General features: G+C 41.5%; 1 protein-coding gene across 1 annotated transcript in view; it reads left to right on the forward strand.

The window, feature by feature from the left end:
- The first annotated feature begins 10,704 nt into the window (after window positions 1-10,704).
- ppargc1b (peroxisome proliferator-activated receptor gamma, coactivator 1 beta) overlaps window positions 10,705-21,698 on the forward strand; it is a 100,846-nt gene continuing 89,852 nt past the window's right edge. Inside the window, exon 1 of the mRNA XM_056382448.1 lies at window positions 10,705-10,880. Within this exon, the coding sequence (XP_056238423.1) occupies window positions 10,800-10,880 (81 nt within the window). The 5' untranslated portion in view covers window positions 10,705-10,799. The remainder of the gene's footprint in view (window positions 10,881-21,698) is intronic.

Raw genomic sequence — 21,698 nt, forward strand, 5'->3', positions numbered from 1 at the left:
CCTGGGTGTACCCCGCCCTCGCCCAATGTCAGCTGGGATTGCCTCCAGCCCCCCTGTGACCCTAAAAGGATAAACGGTATGGATATTGAATGAATGAATTTTGTGCTTGTGGTGATGCAGAAATGTTTACTACTGGTGTATTGTCTATGTAGAGTACCATACATTTGTTTTTTATCATTGCTGCTCTGATGAAGACCCTGTATTTTAAACCACCTCCTATTTGAATAATAATATTCTACCATATATACAGTATATTTTTGAGGTTATGTGGCTGTAGGCATTTTCTCCTTGTCTTCTCTCCTTGCAGATGCATGACGCCAACATTTTCCTCTGCTTAAGGATGATTATTTCTCTCATGAAATGCAGTTTCTCATCCAAAGCACAAAGCATATGCGTTACAAAGAGAGCGCAGTGCATGAATGTGTGCACACAGATGTCTTGATCTTCATAATTTTTCATTTCAGTGTTATTTTATGAATTTTAAAAGACATCTGAAAAACAAGGGTATAAATTATTTATCTCATGTTTCTCTGAAAATCCTTGTTATTATTTTATTTTTATCTTATGGTCACAAACGAGCAAGATTGAATGTTTTTATACATTGACATCCTGATGAACGATAAAATTATTTTCTGATTGAGAGAAAAATTAAATAATTTCCTTCACTGGATGTTTCCACTATAATAATCAATTGATTCTTTTGTTGTTGTTATCTCATCATAGCAACAGCCAATTTTTTTGAAGATGCACAAAAACACAGAAAATTTGAAAATAATGACACTTAATGATTCAGATGTATGAAATGATTTCAGCTGTGATGAGCAAAGTTTACAGCTGTTCCACTTGTGGAGACAAAGGCATAAACACACATAAAATGCATTGACATAAATAACATAAAACAAGTTAATAGGTATCTAAGTAAAGCAGTTTAACTGTGGTAAGAGAACTGTATTTGATGCCATGTATATGATAGCAGCATATGAGTTGACACAGACATGAGCTGTCAGCCCCCTCCTCTGTGTTAAGTAGTGCAAAGTTCAAGGTCAGCCTGCTGGCAGAGCGACTGCCTGAGCGAGCGAGCCAAAGAATGACTGAGGGAAGGAGCGAGTGAGCGAGTGAGTAAGCAAACCACTGAACAAGCACGAGCACACGCGAACAACAACACACCACACACGGATGAATTAATACCTGTATCACTCTGATTCCCCTCCACACAGTATTTCTCCTGCAGCCTTTCACCAGATTGGCCAAGCAAGTAATGAAATTCCCCTGATACATGTCAATGATCTCCTGCTGCCTTGAATTAAATCCTCCCATAAATCAGAGCACTCTTGATTCAGTAATGTCCTCCACACAAGATTCATTTATTTAAGGATAAGAAATGTAAATGAATTCGTTTTGAAGACCTCATCATTAAATATAGCCTAACACAGTGAGAGGCCGGGGTAGGTGCTGATTCTGGAAGCTAATGTTGGATTCTTTTTCAGTACTGTTTAAAATGGATGTCAACAACAACATAAATAAGTAAGTAAATAAATAAATAAAAGAGGAAACTTCCCTTTGCTTGATATTCATCATCTGATTTGAATATCTGTCTAAAACTGCCCCAGAATTTGCATTTTCTGGGTCCTGTTTACATTTCTGACTTCCGTCTTCAGAGCGCCACTTACACCAGTTACAGTTCATCTTATTACAATCAAAACTGGATTATGGGATGGATTGTTCCTTTATCTGTAATTTACTATTGTTTACTATGATTTATTAGCTCTTTATGCAAATATTTAATACTGTAAGTGTTGCGCTGGTGCACGCATCACATTTTTTATTGGCCTATTTCACAGTAAAATGTGTTTCACTGGCTCTGCGGTGAGGCTGCTCTGTTGGCTCAGTGGCTGCATGGCTGACTGTTTTTCAGTGCGTCAGAGTAGCTGACTGTTTGGCTTTCTGACAGGCTGCTTCTCCGTCTATTTAAAGATTATAAGTAAGTTGAATCCTTTATAGCGATGACAGTGTAGCAAGAAGACAACAGATCCATTTTCAAAAGTCTTGCATTTAAAATTTTACTGTTAAGTTAAAGTAGTGAAGTGTGAGCAGTGAAATAGTCTCTTTTAAAATGTACCTGATCTGACTACATCATCATGCTGTTTGAAAAGGTTATGAGTTTATTGTGTCTAGAATGCAACATTTTAAAAATCCTGCAGTAATAACTATAATTGTCAGTTAAATGTAGAGTAGTAAACGGGACATTATCCCTCCCTCTGATGTCATGTTGCGATAGCGTTTGACCTATTACTGCAGCATGAAGCATAGCTACAACTATGTCATTGATGTGGTTTGGTGTGTCACAGCAATTCGACATTGCAGTTCAAAACTGCTACGACATAAAGATTATCCTGCTGTTTCATTCTTGTATTGGAAAATGCCATTTTTTTACCGTCATTATCCCGTTTTGTGGATGAGTTTGTGACCACTAGTCGTGCTATGGAGCAATGTTTTTTAATGAGTTTGCCCCTGCTTTATTTGTATTGTGTACGTGCATGAGGACACACATGCACACGCACGAGCGAGCGGCATGTGATAGCTGGTGGCTGACAAAAGCAGGCAGACATACGATAGAAGGATATGCATTCGACATGTTTGTTAGACGTGAAGGAAAAACACAGTGTGGTGAGTAACACTAACAGTAACCTTTGTTTATTTAGATGAAAACTTCACAGAGCACCTTTAACATGCAAATGAACAGTCAGTCCTCGAGTGTACAATGAAGAAACAAACCAGATTTCTCTGCAGTGTCAACACAGTGTCAGGCTGTGTGACCTCCTGCGTGACTGACTGCTTCTTTGACTGACTGGCTAGCTGCCTGTCTAGATTACTATGTATCAGTGAGGTCCCCTGTCGTGGATATTTATATCTGGAACATGACTGGATTTCTCTCAGCCACTGTTTGAGCAGAAGATCCCGAGATGAGCCAACATAAAGTAGGTGGAGACGTTTAAAAGTAAAAAATAAAAAATGTAGACAGATTTTGTTGTGATTCAAAATCCCATAATGACATGTTCACAGCAACTCCCATCGCTAGTAGCGCGGCCTAAGGATGGCAATTTTGTTTGGCTGATGGTTTTACCAGTCAGACTCACATGAAATTTGCTGTGGACATAGCCGCGGGAAGCAGGGGGTCCTGGGGGCACTGCAATCCCATCCCCATTTGCAGCACTCCCATCTCCAGGTGACTGAGGTACATTTCTATTCTTTCAAGGCTGTATTTTCTTTTCTATTTTGTGTTATCTCACCTTTCCCTTTTCCCTGCCCCAGCAGCATGAGCTTTGCAGGTATTTCCCTGTAATATTTTGTACAGTCTTGTGACTGGAATCAGACAGCCCCTCCAGGATGAACAAAATACAGTTCACATGCAGTTTTCAACCAAGAGCAGCCCATAAAAAGTGTGGCATTGTTATGTGAGACATCTCTTTGCCATGCTTGTATTTATCCAGATGATGTTCCGATTAACTGGTTGTCAAATTGTCATATTGTTTGACTGACCTAGTCAGTAGTAGTTTTGCTCAAGCAAGGTTTCCATGTTTTTGGAGAGGGAGTATGAGCCCATGGCTACAGCTGTGGATGTTTCCAGAGGATGAGTCTTAACATTTATGGTCACCGCCTTACATACTGTTCTTGTCCTCTCACTGTCAGAGCTCAAATTTCACTTGGATGCAACACGATGTTTTGGCCATAGTGCCATGACATTTGCTCTGGACATTCTTTCTCCTCAGAGGATGAACCTTAATCAAGTTTGCACATAAGATACGGTATCTCATAATTTAATATGCAGACTTTCCTGGCATTGGCTGAACTCATGCATGATCCCGGGTGGATTGGAGTGCATGGAGATAGAAAACAGACTTAAAGTATCAAAACTCCAGCACATGATAGCAGCAAAATACAAATGCAAAAACATTCTGGAAAAAAACGTCATTAAAAACAAATTTAATCCAGACAAGAACAACACATTTTTTTTACTTCCTCACCTCTGGTATGAAGGTACGACCGCTGGAAAGCCCAAATATCCCTGAAGTCATCTGATGTCCTGACCGCTGCATGTCGGCGGAGCTCAGAAACTCACCGTGGTTATTTTCTGATCGGCCGATTTCAGAGCACAGAGGTAAACCGGGAACGTAACCTGAATTATTATTGGAATCCCCACTTAAGATGAAACACTGCATGCAGCGCTAAGACCACCTGACACATACCAGTCCTGCTTCACAACGCTCTGACCTTAGATCGCAACCTTTGTTTTTTTTATTGGGTGACCGCACCCTGAGGACTAAACATTATTGAAATGTCAGCTTGGATGGTCTGGATGCTGCTAAGACACACATCATCTCGGCTTACAGTTTAGAGCTGTGGATTGTTTCTTTAGTGTCTGTGGTGGTCTGCTGCAGCTCACTGTGATATATGGAGGCACTAACGCCGCCTGGGTTTCTGCAGCTTATAGCCTGTTTGTCATCCTGAGTGGAGTTTTCTTTTGGGTTGAGACGTTTCTTTTGTAAGCCCCCTGCGAAACCTCCGTGTCTCTCTGGTGCATTTTCTGTTTCTTTCCTCTCTCCTTTAATTTTTATTGTTTGTTTACAGAGATAACTAAGTATAAAAAGTGCACAGAGTTGTTTGCGGTTGGGAGATGTTTCCCTGAGGAGTTGGTGTTGGAAGACACCTTAATTTAGACCATATTTTTTTTAAAGTGAACACCTCTTCTTGTCCTGTTTGGCTGTTGCTGTACCTCTCAGTTTCTTGGCCCAGCTCGCCTCAGGAATATTTTTTTGCATTCACAAACAGCCTGGTCTCACCTCCGACCTTTCACCCACTGAATATTAGTTTCCTGTGATGCCGGTAATTTGGAAGTTGAAGGTTATTTTGCTGGCAGTCTTGCTGGGTCAGAGCGTTGGCTGGAGGTCTAAAACGTAAATATAAAATGCAGTAACATAAGAAGAGGACATCGGTGGAATGTCAACTTGTAACAGTTTGTTTGGCATCAACCAGACAACATACAAACAAGCTGGTAAATTATGGCAACATTTTTATTATTTTTACCTGTCGTTATGACTAATACAACATGAAAGTATTTCAGTTTCAAGCGCTTACAAAACAAAAATTAGGTGTTGTTTGGGTGTAGGTTGGATTATGAGACATGACAACAGCTGTGGAACGGTCAAGGTTTGGTTAGGTTTAGGAAAAGATTGTAGTTTGGGTTAAAATAAGTTACTTCTTAAGATTAAAGGACCTTGGTTGTCATGGCTACAACAATAACAATGTGGTTAAGGTTGTGGAAAGGTCATTGACGAAAGAAACAAACTGCTGGTTTCACACTGGAACCGAACCCCAGTCTCCTGTGTTTGTCTATCAGTAATGTAGTCAGTACAGAGAGCGAGAGTTTGCATCAGCACAACCACTAACACTGTCTCAGCCACTGCCAGCTACACGCTAACAAACAACATCGACAAATAAAAGATGCTAAGTACGCTAACCATTCTGATACGTTTGCTAGTCGTCAATGTTGGTCTCAACAGACTCCTCGTCTGCGTCTGGGTCTGACTGAGGCTCAAACATGTGGCTGAGTCTCTGATGTTTCCTCTAACACTAACCATCTTTCACCAGCCACCGAAACCTTGTCAGTAGAGCGAGAGTTTGCATTAGCACAGCCACTAATCCTGTCTGAGCCACTGCTACTTACTAGCTAACAAACAACATAAACAAATAACTAGCTTACCGTTCTGATTCGCCTTCTAGTCGTCATGTTTCCTCCTCAAACCACCTTGATACTCTCTGCTCTTTCACTTGTCAACTTAGCGTACGCAGCAGTGGTGGGCGGGGCACAAGGCCTGATCCAGAGTTTCTCAATGAGGAAGTAAGTGTAGATGTACTTCATGCCCCAGTTTTACATTTTCTTTTCACTTTTTTATCTTGGAAAACCATGTAAAACAAAATATTAATCATAGCAGAGTATTTTGACATAGTTTAAAATGTGTCTGCAGAGGAAATTGGATTTATTCTTCAGTTTATATTATGCTTGTGTTGCGCTTGTTCCTAAATATTTTTATGTTTTTTATGAGGCGTACTGGTTGGTTTATGGGGCTTTGGCAAATTTTCAGAGGCTACCATATGGTGTCAGCTGGATAAATGATACTTGATGAGTAATTATAGGTAACTGGTACACAGCAGAGGGAGTGCGAGGTCAGTAGGGGTCAACAGCTCATTTTTGCTCAGGCTGATAGCTCCAGCTATATCAACCCGCCTAAATATCAGATTACATTCAAATTCTGACGAACAAAATTACACTGTATAATAAGTAATCAACATTGAACGCATGGAAACATGTTTCTGCAGTTAAAACAATTAAGTATTATGAAGGCACAGGAGCCAAGAGGCACAAGTGTCATGGGAGCTTGTGTAATGACTGAGAAATACATGTTAGGCAGCAGGTTTTGAAATCAACACAAGTGATGAACATTGCATTATAGTTAAAATTGTTGTTGGTTATACCTGCTGTTGTTGCACAACAGCACAGAGATAAGAAGAATGTGAGCCATATTTCATCATTTACTCAAAAACAAAACCTGTCGTGTAACTGCATTGCATTCTGGTCTATTTCCTGCTCCTGTGGTAGGAGGATTTTATTTTTATGTCTCTTCTAAGATGGATTTCTCTCTGTATGATTGTTGAGCGTTGGTGCAAAATGCCAAAGAAGGTCTCGTTCGGGACTGACGCCACTTATGATTGATTTTTATTTTTTCCATTGTCTCCTTTTGGCTATTTGTTGTCACCAGCAACTAAAGTCAGAAATACAAAGCACATGTAGATTGACTGTTTCACAACAGTGTTAAAGAGAAAAAGGAGGATTTTCTGTTTTGCATAATTATTTTATTTCATATTATATTTATTTATATTTGATGAGGAGATGTAGATGTGCTTTATGATATTTTATGAACAACTATCTTCAACAGGCTTGACTGAACTTGTGGATTAACGAGCAGCCTCTGTATGAGTCTTCACTTAACAATGTGACAAGTAGAGACAAACTCTGAGATTCACAGTGATGTTTTAGAAGTGAAGCTGCTGATACCTGAAAAGGAATATAGAATAATGTAGTCTGATCAAGATGAAGGGAAGAGGAGCATCTCCATTTCTGTTTGGTACAGTATCTTCACATGACACAGACCCGCTCTCTCCGACACACGCACACACAGAAATATATACAACATACATACACACACATTTCTGTTTCCCTTGTTCTCACTTAAATACTTCCTCTCTTTTAAAAACAGAAATATGCAAAACTTCTGCACAGTCTTACTCTCTATCTGTCTTTTGTAGTTATATACTTGCAAGGACCTTCACTGACATAATGCACACCTTATAAGTCCGGCAAATCACTCTTTTTATTCAAAATGTCTGTCACAGGCGCAGAAGCATTATGTTCTCGGGGTGTCCATCCGTCTGGCTCATTCTCGTGAACACAATAACGCCATGAACGCCATGAGGGATTTTTTTTCATGTCCACTGGGACTCAAGGATGAACTGATTAGATTTTAGTGGTCAAAGGTCAAAGGTCACTGTGACTACACAAAAGATGTTTTTAGCCATTACTCTAGACTTCACACAGCAACTATGACAGAATTTCACACAAACGCTTAATATTTTGTATGACTGGATAAACAGGGATGTAACCTGTAACTAGTTTGAGTGATGGAGGCAGGCAACTGCAAAGCGGTAATTCCAGTTTTTCATTGTTTTAACACTGTACTCGCCGAACTGTGGCGTGGCTGAGATCTGGAAAACTGGTGACAAAACAAGATCTGACAGACAATCAAACAGGTTTTAAACAAGTCACCAGTTTAGCCAAATGATCTAAATCACTGGATGTAGAGGTAAAACAATGAGCACACTCAAAACGTACAATGACACACAATGACAATACGAACACTTTGATTTAAACATGATGTTGATCCACGGAACGTGTTGAACGTCTCAGCTTTGTTTTCTCTTCCAAACAAATTTGCATGAGTTTTGTTAGAAACCTGTTTGATCAACTGACGGCTCGTCTTTCCTGACCAGTCAGGCTTCTTTTGCCATCCGTCTTCCCAGTAATCACACCGCTGCCGCGCTGTGTACCGTACTATCACAGACAGGAGCAATGGTCAGAAGGAGTGAGGAGCTCAGAAGAAGACTCAAAACAAATTGGTCGTCACGGAAGTTCAATTATAAACACAGCCACACACACACACACACACACACACACACACACACACACACACACACAGCATTAGGGTCAGTGTTGTCAGCCAGGCTTTTGAAAGACACACAGAGCTCCGTTATTGCCCATCACCTGCCTCAGACAGTTAACCTTTTCCTGACCATCACACACACACAAACACACACACACACACACACACACAGAGAGAGAGAGAGAGAGAGAGAGAGTAGAAAAGCAGTGTGCTGCAATGCAGTGATAACATTACATTCAATGCTGTCAGTGTGTGTGTCCTAATGCTCGATTTTCCCTTCCGGCCTATATCAGCTGCTTGTGGGAATAGCTTCAATTGTGGAAACATGTGGTGCAATCACAGAACAGACTGCCATAAAAATCTCACTACTATAAAAGTTTAGATTTCATCACGCCATGATTTCATCTTTAAAGAATAATTTAATAACTTCACATTGAATAAAACACCAAACCAAAGTCACACTCAGATATAACTGATTTTCATGTGTTGTATCCTGATCCACCACGTCATGATACTGTTACTGTAATCCCCACTGTGTTCTTGCAAACTGCATGAGTCACTGACATAAAACTGATCACTTCTTTAGTTTTCATCACATGCTAGAAACACACAAAACCGACAGTGACCTGACATCTTCATCAAATTGTGATACAGCTGCAGAGGCGGGAGGCAGAAGGACAGCTCTGGTCGCACAATCACAGCACATGCAGATGCTCGTCACTAAAGTGCACTGAAGAATTCAAACCAAAGCATCAGTCATCATCGATTACAGGAAGACAGTCTCCATAATAACCCACTGCACGAACGACCTATGGCCTCGTTTTTTTTTACAGGAGGATGGCCTCCAATTCTACCAATCAGATCCGAGTCTGCTTCAGGTTGAGTCTTAAGGTGAATCGGCTAGTTTAAGCAGGGTCACTGTTTATTCTCCCAGCCGCAAACAACAACATAACTACAAATGGTTAACCTTCACAAGGCAAAGCTGAGCACCAAGTGTGTCATTTTAAGACGGGTGAGCCAACATTGAGGGATCTGCGGGGAGTTGGAGGGTGTGTGGTGAACCAGCCTCACAGTGAGGATGAGCGTGCAGCTACCAGGGCTATGTTAGCTGTTGTTGCTGTTGTCTTTTGGCTGCTCCTGTGAGCATGGCGTTGGCATAGGTTTTATTCCTGATGCAACATGGATTTGGGGGAGCCGGGGATCAAACCACCAATCAGCAGCCAACTTGCTCTAGCATTTGAGCCATGCCTCCCCCCCAAGGGCTACATTAGCTGTTGATGGTCAGGAAATACCTCCAAACTGTAGCTTCTGGCTCTAAGTTAAATACATTGGATGTGAGAAGTGGCGGTGGAGGGTTTGGAGGTGTTGAAAGGCTTTTTTTTTTTGCAATGAGTAAAGTAAATCATTACTTTTTTGTTACCAAAGTATTGTAATTACTTTTACAATTAGAAATGTGTAACAAGTACTTGATTACATTTGATTACTTCAACTCACCCTTATGATCTTTAGAGACGCATCTGAAAAACATTCCACACAACTCCATGCACTTCCCTATCAACTCTCCTACAGCACAGTCAGACCTTGATGCTGTTAAAACAGAAAGGTTTTTGTTCATTGTTCCTGCTCATCTCATGTCAACAAAAACGGCATCAATTTGCAGCGCTGCAACTGAAATAGGGGATCAGGTTTTTCTTTAGTTTCAGTGGCATCAGCTATATGTCATCAACAACGCTAAATGACTGACAGAAGCTGGTTTTTGCAGTTACCCAGCAACAGAAACAGAGTTCTGCCAACACTTATGTCTGTGGCGGCTTCTCAAAACAAAGGCAGAGAGGTGCAACTGGAGCTTTCAAGCCTACAAAGTGCGTCCTGAGCGGTCAGGCCCTTTGTATTTAGTGTTTGTGATGATGACTGAAGTTGCACTGAATGAAAGCAGCTTCCAACTGGTTTCTTTTATGTTAGCTTGTTTGTTTCTGGCTTTGATGACAAACAATAATGCTGAATTGTTGATCTGAGGTGTTACATACAAATTTTGATTACTATTAAACCAATAGTAAATAAATAAGGAGAGATTAGCTAGTAGTCTATAAATACTGTGAACAAATCATTTAGGTTATTCAGGATATCATATTTGCACATAGATTTCACCTGTAAATATTGAATACCTTCAGGTTTGACATTAAAAAATACCTGTAATCTCATTTAATTATTATTATAACATTTGTTGAAATCACTTTATTTGATTCCACAAGACAAATTGTAGCAAATAAATGGTAATAATTTCCAATCATTTCATTGAAAATTAAATTAAATTATTCCTCATTTTATTATGGGGCCTCTGGAGTCACTGCATTGGCCCCTGGAGGTCCCCAGACCCCACTTTGGAGAACCGCGTGTCTTTAATGTCTTGGTTTGTTTCTGTGTGTAAACAGATGCGCCCCCTGCAGGCGGCTTGTGCCCACTGCTCCTCCTCCTCCTCCTATACTCCGCTCTCTGACTCCACGGCTCCTCATTCACTAGAAGATGGCGGACTGCGCTCCACTATTAGATGAGGAACTCTCGTCCTTTGTCTTCAATTACCTGACAGAAAACTCCGGCAGCCAGGTAAGATCCCAGCCTCTATGGACGGACGGGACTTTGGGCTTTGCAGACCGGGGTGCGTCTTCGCGTGTCGCCGGCTGTAGCGCACGCTATCCCCGGTTGATGCGAGCCTTTCGCCCGGCTTGTCAGCAGCATCTCTTCAGCTCAGTGCGACCCGGTGTCTCGGTCTGCGTGTGTATGTGTGTGTGTGTGTGTGGATGTCTACTATGTCTTGAGGTCTGGCTTTCACGTGTTTTTGGAGGAAATGTCATCGGTCGTGGGCAATGAGGGAACTGGACGGATTAAACGAATAAATGTCTGTGTGTTGGCGCTGGAAGCCGAGAGCAGCCGGTGTGTTGCTGCTCGGGGAGGATTATTTGGTATGCAGAGGGGCGCTTGGGAAACTTTTGACGCATTCTTGAGGGAAGTTTTAATTTCAGTACCGGAGACTTGGACACGTGGTGCGCCCCTGAACGCATGGACTTGGCCTGAGGACTATTATGATATTATGACATTATGATACTAATCCACTGGCTACAGGACTGCTTAGATTTAAAATGTGGGCAGAGAAAATACATACCTGTGTGTCTTTTTCTTGATGTGTTGCTCGGCTCGATGTATATACGTGTGTTGTGTACATTTTTCTCGCACAATCCAAGCGGATGCTCAATAAAGAGTCCGTTTGTGGAAACACTGCTATAGGCTACATCGGTGCTGTGTAATGTTATTTATGCACTCCACTATAAGCTGCTTGCCACCGCACCGTGAGCTTAACTGGGGATCTGTGGGTCTCTTCGTTGGGTGACTGCAGGTTCGCTCGTTGCGCTGCAAAGTTGAGAAACTCCCATTGCTGATTCCTGTAATTTTTACCCCAGATTGGCCAATTAATCAGATAATGGTCTGCAGAGCAATGAGATGCAGAGGAGACAGAGGGTTTTGGTCAGCTGAGAAAGTTGGAGCGATTTTGCGTTTTCGTAATCGTTTGCGTAATCGTTTGGTAACGGTTACAAAACGTTTGTCTGGTTCACACGGTAGTTTGCTTTGGCCAATTGAAAACGGTGGATCTTTTTGGGCTGTGTTTCTGTAGGGGTGGTGATGACGGACAGTGTATTAAGCGATGGTGTTGCCGGGGGGGTTGGGTGGGGGGGTCAGGGAAATTATGTTGCGCTAAATTTCAAGGAAACGTCATGACGCCAAACTGCGTTAAGAAATTTCTACAGTTCAGGGATTCCTTGCCTGCAGGCTATCAGGCATGACACTTAAAACATAAATTCATATTATAAATTAATGGATAGGGTGTTTGATTGAATTCGGTTTACAGTCAACACACATAGCAGCATTTATTAAAATAATAATTCAACTTTTATAATTGATTCTCCTGTTAATCCCAGAATGTTCTCCTATCTAAGTACACCGCGGGGGGCGGTAGCGAGTGGTGTGAAACAATTATAGAAGTTGAGATTTCATCGAATTTAAGTGTTGCTTTGCAAATAATATGCATTCCGAATTTACTAGAAGAAATACTTGATTAAGAATAGCTTTATGTTGTGCAATATGATATGTTTTTTTGTTGCGCACATAGACGGAAACAATAAATGAGCAGATTTCCGAATGGGGTTTGGTGGGGGGAAAAAAAATCTATTTCTCACACGACAGAACAGAACGTATCAGGTCTCATCTCCACCTTTCTGCGGCTGTGGAGTCGTGCTTCCACAACACACACGGATTTCTGCCGTGCACGTAAACCCACAACACTGACTGTCATTGGAATATGGGACCCCGGTGTTTACTGCATCACAGTGTGACATAAGATTACGTCATGGTGATTGTTATTGCTCTGATTGCACGGTCATCGGAGGATGTGATAGGTGTGTGTGTGTGTGTGATTGGCAGCTTAAGCGGGCTAATTCAGTGTGTGGTGGGATCCAGGGAGACTGTGGGCTATTTATAACATGCAGCAGTGACATGTGCTTCCACACAACACACACACACACACACACACACAGATGTGAACTGCATGATGTGAAGCGGTAAATGAGAAGAAAGAGCCCATCATTGAGGAAGAACCACATCAATATATCGTCACATCCTGTGACATCACTCAACCATACCATTCACATTTGTACTTATTGTATATTGTAAGCTTATTGAGTTTATACAATGGCTTTACCATAGCTACATTTTGGATTAGTGTGTCCCATGGTATCACCACAACATCCCTGCAGACACTTGCATGTCTATAATATATTCAGTGGTGACTTTTATCATGACCCCATTAATCTGCAAAGGCATTATTACGCTCCTCTACTATTTAACAGTCATCTTATCATTTTGATAACACCTGCTATTATACACTATTCCACCCTTTATGATGCTGTTGATCAGTCATTGCTACCTCGATCATTGTGAAAAACCACAGCACCTCATTCCAAGTCAAGTACACGTCCAAAAGTTTCCATAGACCTCAAATACATCAGGCTGAATTTTGTGTGTAAAATGATTCAGGAGACATACGTTTGCTGGAATGGTGCATAAAGAAACGGGAAAACACGGAGTCTAATCTTTGCACATCGTTCTTCTGGGGCTTGTAATGCTGGTTTGCTGCAAAGTCCTTGAGTGACACATGGAGGGAGAGAGAGATAAAAGTGCAACCTGAGTATGAGGAACAGGGAAAAAAAAAAATCTAATTGTACATTGTATCACTGCTTAAGTTCTTTCTTCATGTGTAGAACGATAAGGTTATCTACTCTACAAATGTAGCCTTAGTAAGTTAATATTTACTCAGGGTTATTAGGGCTGGCTGGTAGCTTTCGTCCCTCTCTCTCTCTCTCTCTCTCTCTCTCTCTCTCTCTCTCTCTCTCTCTCTCTCTCTCTCTCTCTCTCTCTCTCAGTGTGTGTCTGTGCTGCTCGCCCCTGCCGGCTGGTTTTTGTAATACTACTCTATCCTCGTGACTGGAGTTACAGAACAGGGCTGCTGCAGTCATGTGAGTTGTAGTGGAGGGCGGGAGGGAGGGAAGGGAGGGAGGCGTTACTCGTGACGTAGACGGGTGACAGACAGTCCCCCCCCCCTCCCTCCTCCTAGCATGTGACTGCTTCCTCCTCTCTCTCTCTCTCTTTCTCTCTCTCTGCCATACAGCCTCTACCTCTCTCTCTCTCTTACACATACAGTACACATGCTTACTGTCATTTCTCTCCACTTCTTCCCTCTCAGCATTTTATGATATATTTAGATTCAGTGGGTTTATTGCACATGAGCATTTGAAGCTATTGAAGCAAGAATGGCCCTGATTTGCAAAAATTGTTTGCCTTTCATGTGATTTGTTGTCTGTAAATGTCAGGAAATGTTTCTGCTCAGCAATGATTTTTACCAACTTGATGGTGCTGCAGTTTATTTCTTTTTCACACATTGAATCCCAACAAATGACTGAGAAGGTCAGAACTGATTTTATGATTTATCTAGAGACCAACAACATCTACTTCCTGTCAAAATGATTACCATTTAATTTCTGCAAATATAATTGGTAGACATTGCCGCAGTGTGTACATTATAAATCAATGTCTTGTCATTATAAGAACCAGGGGACTTATACTTCTTATAGCTCTGGGAAAGTAGGGTTGATCTTTTTCTGATGTCTTTGGTTTTTGAAATATTCGCTCTCAAAGTGATGATCACATCAGACTGCACCAGATCGCCGACCAGGGGCTCATGTGATTACTCAGTGGTTTGGTCGTTGCTGTAAATACACAGGTGAACACACGTACTTACCCCAACATATCACATATGTTGATTTAGGAAATAAATAGAATAGTTTCACATCGCTACGTTGCAGCTGAAGGAGATAATAATCAATATCTCCAAGATTTAGAGGAATTTGAAATCCACACATGGACTCTTGGAGCTGGCAGGGTAAAGTCTGGGCCCCCTGATTTGGGCATTTACGTCTCACATACAGCCTCTCTTTAGATAAGTTCACGGTTGCAGTGAATGTGTTAATTCGTGTTCCACAAATTTAGGTCAAGATTAAAAGGCTGTTGTGAAAGTGAAAGATTTGATAAAGTAGATTTGTTTCTAGGTTACTGTGACATAGGAAACGGTCTTTTCTTTAGCGTCCGCCCCAAAACATTTAAGTTGCAGTTTTGAAAGTCATTTAGTTAACCTGAACGACTGTTAGCTATAGCAGCCTCATTCAGCACAGCATTCAGCATCCCTTTCCTTCAACCATGTCTTTGTCTTTGTCTTCTGTCTCCAGTTATATGACGGGGCTGTTGAGAGACTGGTTTAGAGTGCAGCTGGTCTCTCAAACCTATTTCAGTTCTAATCATTGACCGGGTGTCGAAGGCCGGTCTTGGTCCGTTCAGGAGATTTAGTCTGGGAAGATCAGGCAGACTTAACGTCAGTCACCACATCCTGCTGTAACAGGACACAACCAGCCACAGGGCACATGCTAGTAAAATATTAGCCGTGGCTCGTCTAGTCTGTTTAGGTCGTTCAGGAGTGGCGGTTAAGCAACTGTGCTCTTACAGAGAAATTCACATGTGAATTCAAAGGACACGTGTTGGCTTTTCCTATTTGAAAATTAAACGTTGTCACAAACATATTCACAATAACAAGCTACATGTGTGTTTTTCGGTCAAGTTTATTTGAAGTTCTTTTCAAGTCTGGAGGTCAAGTTGTCAAGTAAAAATAGTTGCACCAGTTTCCTCAAAGGGATCATAAAAGTTTTATTACAAAGATTGCGTCCAAGTTACCCCACTGTATTCTACAGAAAACATGTAGTCAGATTCAAGAGAAGTCCAAATGTCAGAGCCTCTGTGTCATATGGAATTGAAAAAGGTTGCGTTTTATTCAAACTTAATCAAGACTGTCAACTGCAGCTTTGGACGCTCGTTAAATTAAGACTTGAAGACTTGAAGGGGTGTGATTAAAAAATTAAAAAAAACCCACAAAGAAGAGAACAGGGAAGCCTGAGACTGGAACAAGACGTGAACTGGAGGTTGAAACAAACAACAGAAAAACTTTGGAAGTACTTTTAAAGAACACCTTGTTTGCAGACATCAGCAATTTACTCAGTTTCCATGTTCGCCTCCTCTGTGCCCCAACTGACATGTTATTATCAAGTGGACTAATCAAGACAAAACTCATCTCTTAAGTGTTTAAAACATTAATTGCATCTCCGAAACAACGCCTACACCAACCAAATGGAAAAGCTAATAAAGCTTAAAGCCATTACTGTGTTGCTGTGTAGCCCTATAGAGCCTCATACTGTCAGTCAGCACTTTATCCTATAACCATGATGCCTCTCTGTGTGTGTGTGTGTGTGCGTGCGTGCGTGCGTGCGTGCGGTGTGTATACGCTCCTACACAGCAAGCAGTCGTGCCCTCATCCGTGGCTGTCAGATGATCCTATCCGATTTTGGATCGGAAATCACACAGTCCCTTACTGACCACGTTTATCTATATAGCTGCATTTAGCTTGATGGTGTGTTTCTGCGGACATCATCGACATCATTTTGTCACATTTTTAAAGCTTTTAGTTGCCAATTATTAAATCTAAGCATCGTCTTTTGCTGTTAAAGTGATCATTTCTGCTCAATTTTCATGTGAATCACAAATGTTCTGCTCTCTATGGCTCATTGATGAGATAACAGTAATATAACTACAAGATAGATCATTTCATGAAAGAGGGAAGCTCATGCTCATATCAACAGCAGAAAGAAACAGCAGTGAATTTAGCATGAGCACTGATAACTTCAACAAAAAAAAAAATGCCAAAGAAACAATAACTTAATAGTGCGACTAATGCTTTTTAATTGACATGGAAACTGAGGAAGGTACAGTGGAGAAATATCTGAGCAACAGTTACCAAAGAAAAGGTGGATTACTCCTTTAAATGTAGTGTTAATGCTCCTGTACAAACCTGGCCGGCCTGATGGTGAGAATAAATGGTGGGCGGAAAGAGAAATAAAAGTGGGATTATCAAGCGTCTCGCATCATAGATATTGGTACGAATGAAGCAGTAACACACATACACACTCATCTGATTGGCGTATAAATCGCCCTCATAACGCGTTTCTACTTCGTCTGCAAGCAGTTAGGCGCATCACTTTCTTGATGTGGACCAATAAATCTGATTTAAATTGGGCAGTGACAGAGAAGAGTGAGGGATCCAGACAGTTAGGTAGCTGCCAGACAGACAGGTGTATAAATAACAAGGCTTTGAAGTTCCACCCAGGAGTGATGGATACAGGTGTTATTGGTGGTGACTGGGATTTACACTGTGCCAGGGACAGACGGACAGAAAGCTCTGCCTGCATCTTATCTGTCGCCTTCTCCGCTCACAGGTTTAGGCTTTTTTGTTGTGACTCTCCTCTTTTATAGGTTCTTTATTTCTCATTCCTAGTTTTTTTTTTTTTTTTTTTTTTTTAAACAGCCAATTCTGTGTCATTATCGTGTGTGTCGTTTCTCTGCTGTCTTGAGTCGTGATGTGCAGTGCTGCAGTGTAATGTGTTCGGCTTGCAGCCCTACAGTGACTCACCTGTCCCTTCTGTCACTGTGTGCTGGACACACACACACACACACTTGAGCTCATGAGCATCATTTGCACGTACATACGTAAGCATGCATATGCAGCATAAGATGTGTATGTGTAAAAATGTGTGCAAGAATGCGCATATGATCTTCGACCACATTTGCATTTTACAGTTTGCTTTATATTTCAGGGGTGTAGCTGATGCAGTTAGTGAGTGAATCACTACAAGTATATACTCCAAATTACAGAATACTGCAACCTAGGTCAAAGGTCAAAGGGTTAATAGATGCAATAAAATGTTCCCTTAACCATAATCTGAGTGGGATAGGAAGTTGTAGGAAGGATTATATTGGAGATGCACTCAGCAGCTGTGTTTGATTTAAATGTTTTGTCATTACATTTCCTCTCTGCTAAGATGAATTTCAAATTGTTGAATTGAAAGAAACAGATACGGCTTCGCTCTGTTGCTGCTATAACTGACGCTGGTGAGGGTAATATTGCCAACACATAATCCAACACTGGTGGTTTCTGTGGTGCCACACCAAGGTGCCTAGTGGGTAACTGTGTGTGTCTGTGTGTGTGTGTTTGTGAAAGTGTAAACTACAAATGTGTGTTTATGTGTGGTTGATCCTCATCATGGTGTGTGTGCGTCAGAGTGGGCGCTGGGAATATGGCTGCTTCCTCCCAAATCCCTCTGAGGTTCATCAGGCATCCGGCTTAGATGCTGACCCCCCTCCCTCACGGGGCCTGTGTGTGTGTGTGGGTGTGTGTGTGTGTGTGTGTGTGTGTGTGTGTGTGTGTGTGTGGTGTGTGTGTGTGTGTGTGTGTGTGTGTGTGTCTATGTCTGTAAGCAAGGATCCTAAACCGTATGTGTGTGTGCATGTTTGTCTGTGTGTGTGTCACATGTTGGAGTGTGCTGTCTCGAGCTAACATGCTAGCAAAGGCAGGTGAGGGGTCTTTCAATAATTAATTGCTTGGTGATTCATCAGCTGCTCACTCAGGCCTGCTTGGCATTACAGGCTACAGCTAACACACGCACAGACACACTCACATTATGCTGGGTAGAACAAGATTTTCTTACTCAGAAAAGAGATGACAATTATCTCTCCTATGAGGAGATAAAGGTCCCATATTGTATAACATTAGATTTCCATGTGATGTTTGATTATGGATCAGGTCTAGGTTCTATATTAATACTGTGAAAGTATCAAAGTGCTCAGTCTACAGAGAAATGCACACAGCCTGTATTCACACACTGAGCCTTAAAAGAAGCCGTTAGGACTTAACCTTGTGATGTCACAACAAAGCAGTCACCACTCTCAGCCATGCCACAAGCCCCGCCCATCTAGACCCACCATCCAACCTTGCAAGATTTGGTTTCGCTGAGTGTTTACCTGAAATCTGCTGTATTTTTTATTCCATCACTCAGAAAACAATCAGCCAATCAGAAGAGAGGCTCAGTTCCTCTCTTCTGATTGGCTCACCGACCTGTTGTTGCTAGAGCTCCAGAGAGATGGTTTTTGGTTCTCCACAAATATATATTCTTATGGACCAACACTTCAAATAAAACACTGGAAAAGTGTAAAATATTAGACCTTTAATGTTGGCACAGTCAGTTGTTAGCGTCATTGTCGCCTTTAATGTCAAGCAGTTGTTATAAATCTGTGCCATACATAAGCTATATGACAAATCGCTGCTTGCAAAATGTGTTCCTTTGATCATCCTAATCTATAAATACAGTTCCTGTCCATGCTGCTTGTGTGCAGTTTGTCACGCGGTGTAATCTAGTCTTGTAATTTGTTGATGCAAGTCAGGTGTTATTAGGAGCCCTTGATTTAAAGCAGTGAATCTCCCTGCTAATGCAAACACGGCAGAACTGATCTCATTGAGATTGCTTGGAGATATGAATCCGAATTGCAATTTTAATGTGATTAATTGTGCAGCTTGCATCACACTGAGAGTGAGTAAGTGAAGATATCATCCAGGTTCATTTAATGCTCACTACCAGTGGTTTTAACTGTATTATCATCAGGATCCATCCATTGGTTTCCATTATGATCATTTTTTATTAACTTTTTCTCTGTTAATCACGTAGCTTTATCTTTAGTCTCTGCTAAAAAGCAGAGTAAAGCTAACCTTTAGCCTGGTGTCCAACACAGAGATAAACAGGGCTAGAGCTGGTTTACTGACCAGCATGGTTTAAGGCCAAACAAAGCTAAACAATACTCCGTCATTTGATTGCTTTCGACCAGCAGGGCTATATCAGGCTACACCTGAATCGCGTTTCTGCCTCCCTTTACCCTAATTAGGACCTACTGAGATGATGTAGTGTTATTCTATAGGCTGCTTTACCATCACAGAATGTACAAAGGCTAATTCTGAATAGTTTAATTTGACATTGTAGTCTCTTGAGTAAGTAAGGGGAATAAATGCATACAGCACAAGCAAACAGGAAGGGTCAGAGGTCACAGTCTCGGCAGTGGAAACTCCCCTCAGATCAGGCCATGGACAGGACAGATCTTTATACACTGAGAAACCGCTGCAGAATCTCTAAATCCAGTTTTGTCTCCTAGCTTGCATGCACTCTGCAGGATTTTCCAAACAGTTCTTCTTCCCCTGAGGTGGAGCAGCAGAGCAGCACTCAGCCGTGCAAAGTGTCCAACACGCACAATGGCTTCATCGCGTGTGTTACACTGAGAGGAAGAGGGAACCGTGATGGTGGGCGAGAGAAAGAGGAGGAAAAATCCGGAGACACTTATTAGGGATTCACTGGCTGCCTTTTTGCCGTCTTAATTTATATGAAAATGTATTCGGTTGTTGTCGGCTTGTTCCAGGTTGACACTCGTTCTCACTGTGACTCAAACCAGAGTGGGATGTGAAGATGTAAATTTCTCCTCCATCTCGTCTCTCTCTCCCTCACTCTCTGCAGGCTATAGTTTTAATACAGATTATATACTTCACAGTCGGCGCTGTGATTCACTGTTATCACCTCTCATCATATTTTCTTCCTCCTTTCCGTCTCTTTTTTTTTTTTTTTTATGGTTCTTATCTTTATGCCACATTCAGATACTCAGCAGACCACACAGGATTTATCACTTTAGTTATTTATTGTTAAATCATCATTTACATACCATTTAACCTTTTTGTGGCTCACTGATAGTGAGTGGATTCAGTATCTTGGTTATGTCAGTGAGATAAACTGCACTTGTGGGACTCTAACCCACAACTTTTCTCAGTCATGGTGATGTTGTGGTGAGGCCGGTCTGTGCTATGGCCCGATACCTTCCGACCTACCTACCTACCGATCAGTTGGTTCAGTCAAATGACACAAAATTAAATGGGAAATATTTTGATGATTAATATTTATCAAGCAAATAAATATTATTCTCTGCTTCCAGCTTCCTCCAATATAAATATTTGCTGCTTTTCTCGATTGGATTGTTGGTTAGACAAAACGGGGCATTTATAGCTGTTACCGTGGAGACTCTGTGATGGACGTTTTAAACTATTTTCTGACATTTAACAGACTCATGATTATTCTATTAACTGAAAAAATAATCATCAGATTATTTAACAATGAAAATTATTATAAGCTGGAACCCTAATTGGATTTCTGCAGTGTGCTTGCATCTAGGAGAATATAAAATGAGGCTGGTTCTGCATTATTGTCTCAAAATCTGCTCCAACACCCTCAGTATTTTGAGTTTATCCTGTGCTCACAGGGAACATGTTCCCAAATAAAGGTTGTTTATCCGCATTACAGGAACAAAGACAATGTGGGGCCAGGTGGTATTATGCCAACGCTGGTCAGTTTCTGGGTCTTTGGGCACATAAAGGGGGCCTTGGGGGCAACAGGGTGCGTAACAATGCATAGATGAAGGGCAATGGGGCCCGGTAGGAGCCCAGAAGAACTGTGTGACTGCTAACATGTTTATCTGGCCGCGTTCCGCAGCATTTCCTTCTACCCCAACATGTTGTGTTTACCCTCTAATCAACACACTTTGGATGATTCTCGGCTGTTTCTGGATAAATATTGTCATTCAGGTTGTCTTTGCTTCAAACGTCAACATATCGACTTTGTATGTTGTGTGCATCATTTTCAGATTGTGCTACACAGAGTGGATAAATTGGCATTGTACTGTGTTATCCATCCATTCCATGCACGCACCATGACGTGCAGAGGCACAGGATGAGCGGGCGATTATATTTATTTCATATGTTGGCTGCATCAATACAGTACATCCCTCATCTGAATTACTCTTCACGTTTAAGGCCTTTTTTCTTTCTTTTATCCTTATGCACACGTATATGTG

This window comes from Seriola aureovittata, chromosome 8 (assembly GCF_021018895.1).
Source record: "Seriola aureovittata isolate HTS-2021-v1 ecotype China chromosome 8, ASM2101889v1, whole genome shotgun sequence".
Classification (NCBI taxonomy): domain Eukaryota; kingdom Metazoa; phylum Chordata; class Actinopteri; order Carangiformes; family Carangidae; genus Seriola; species Seriola aureovittata.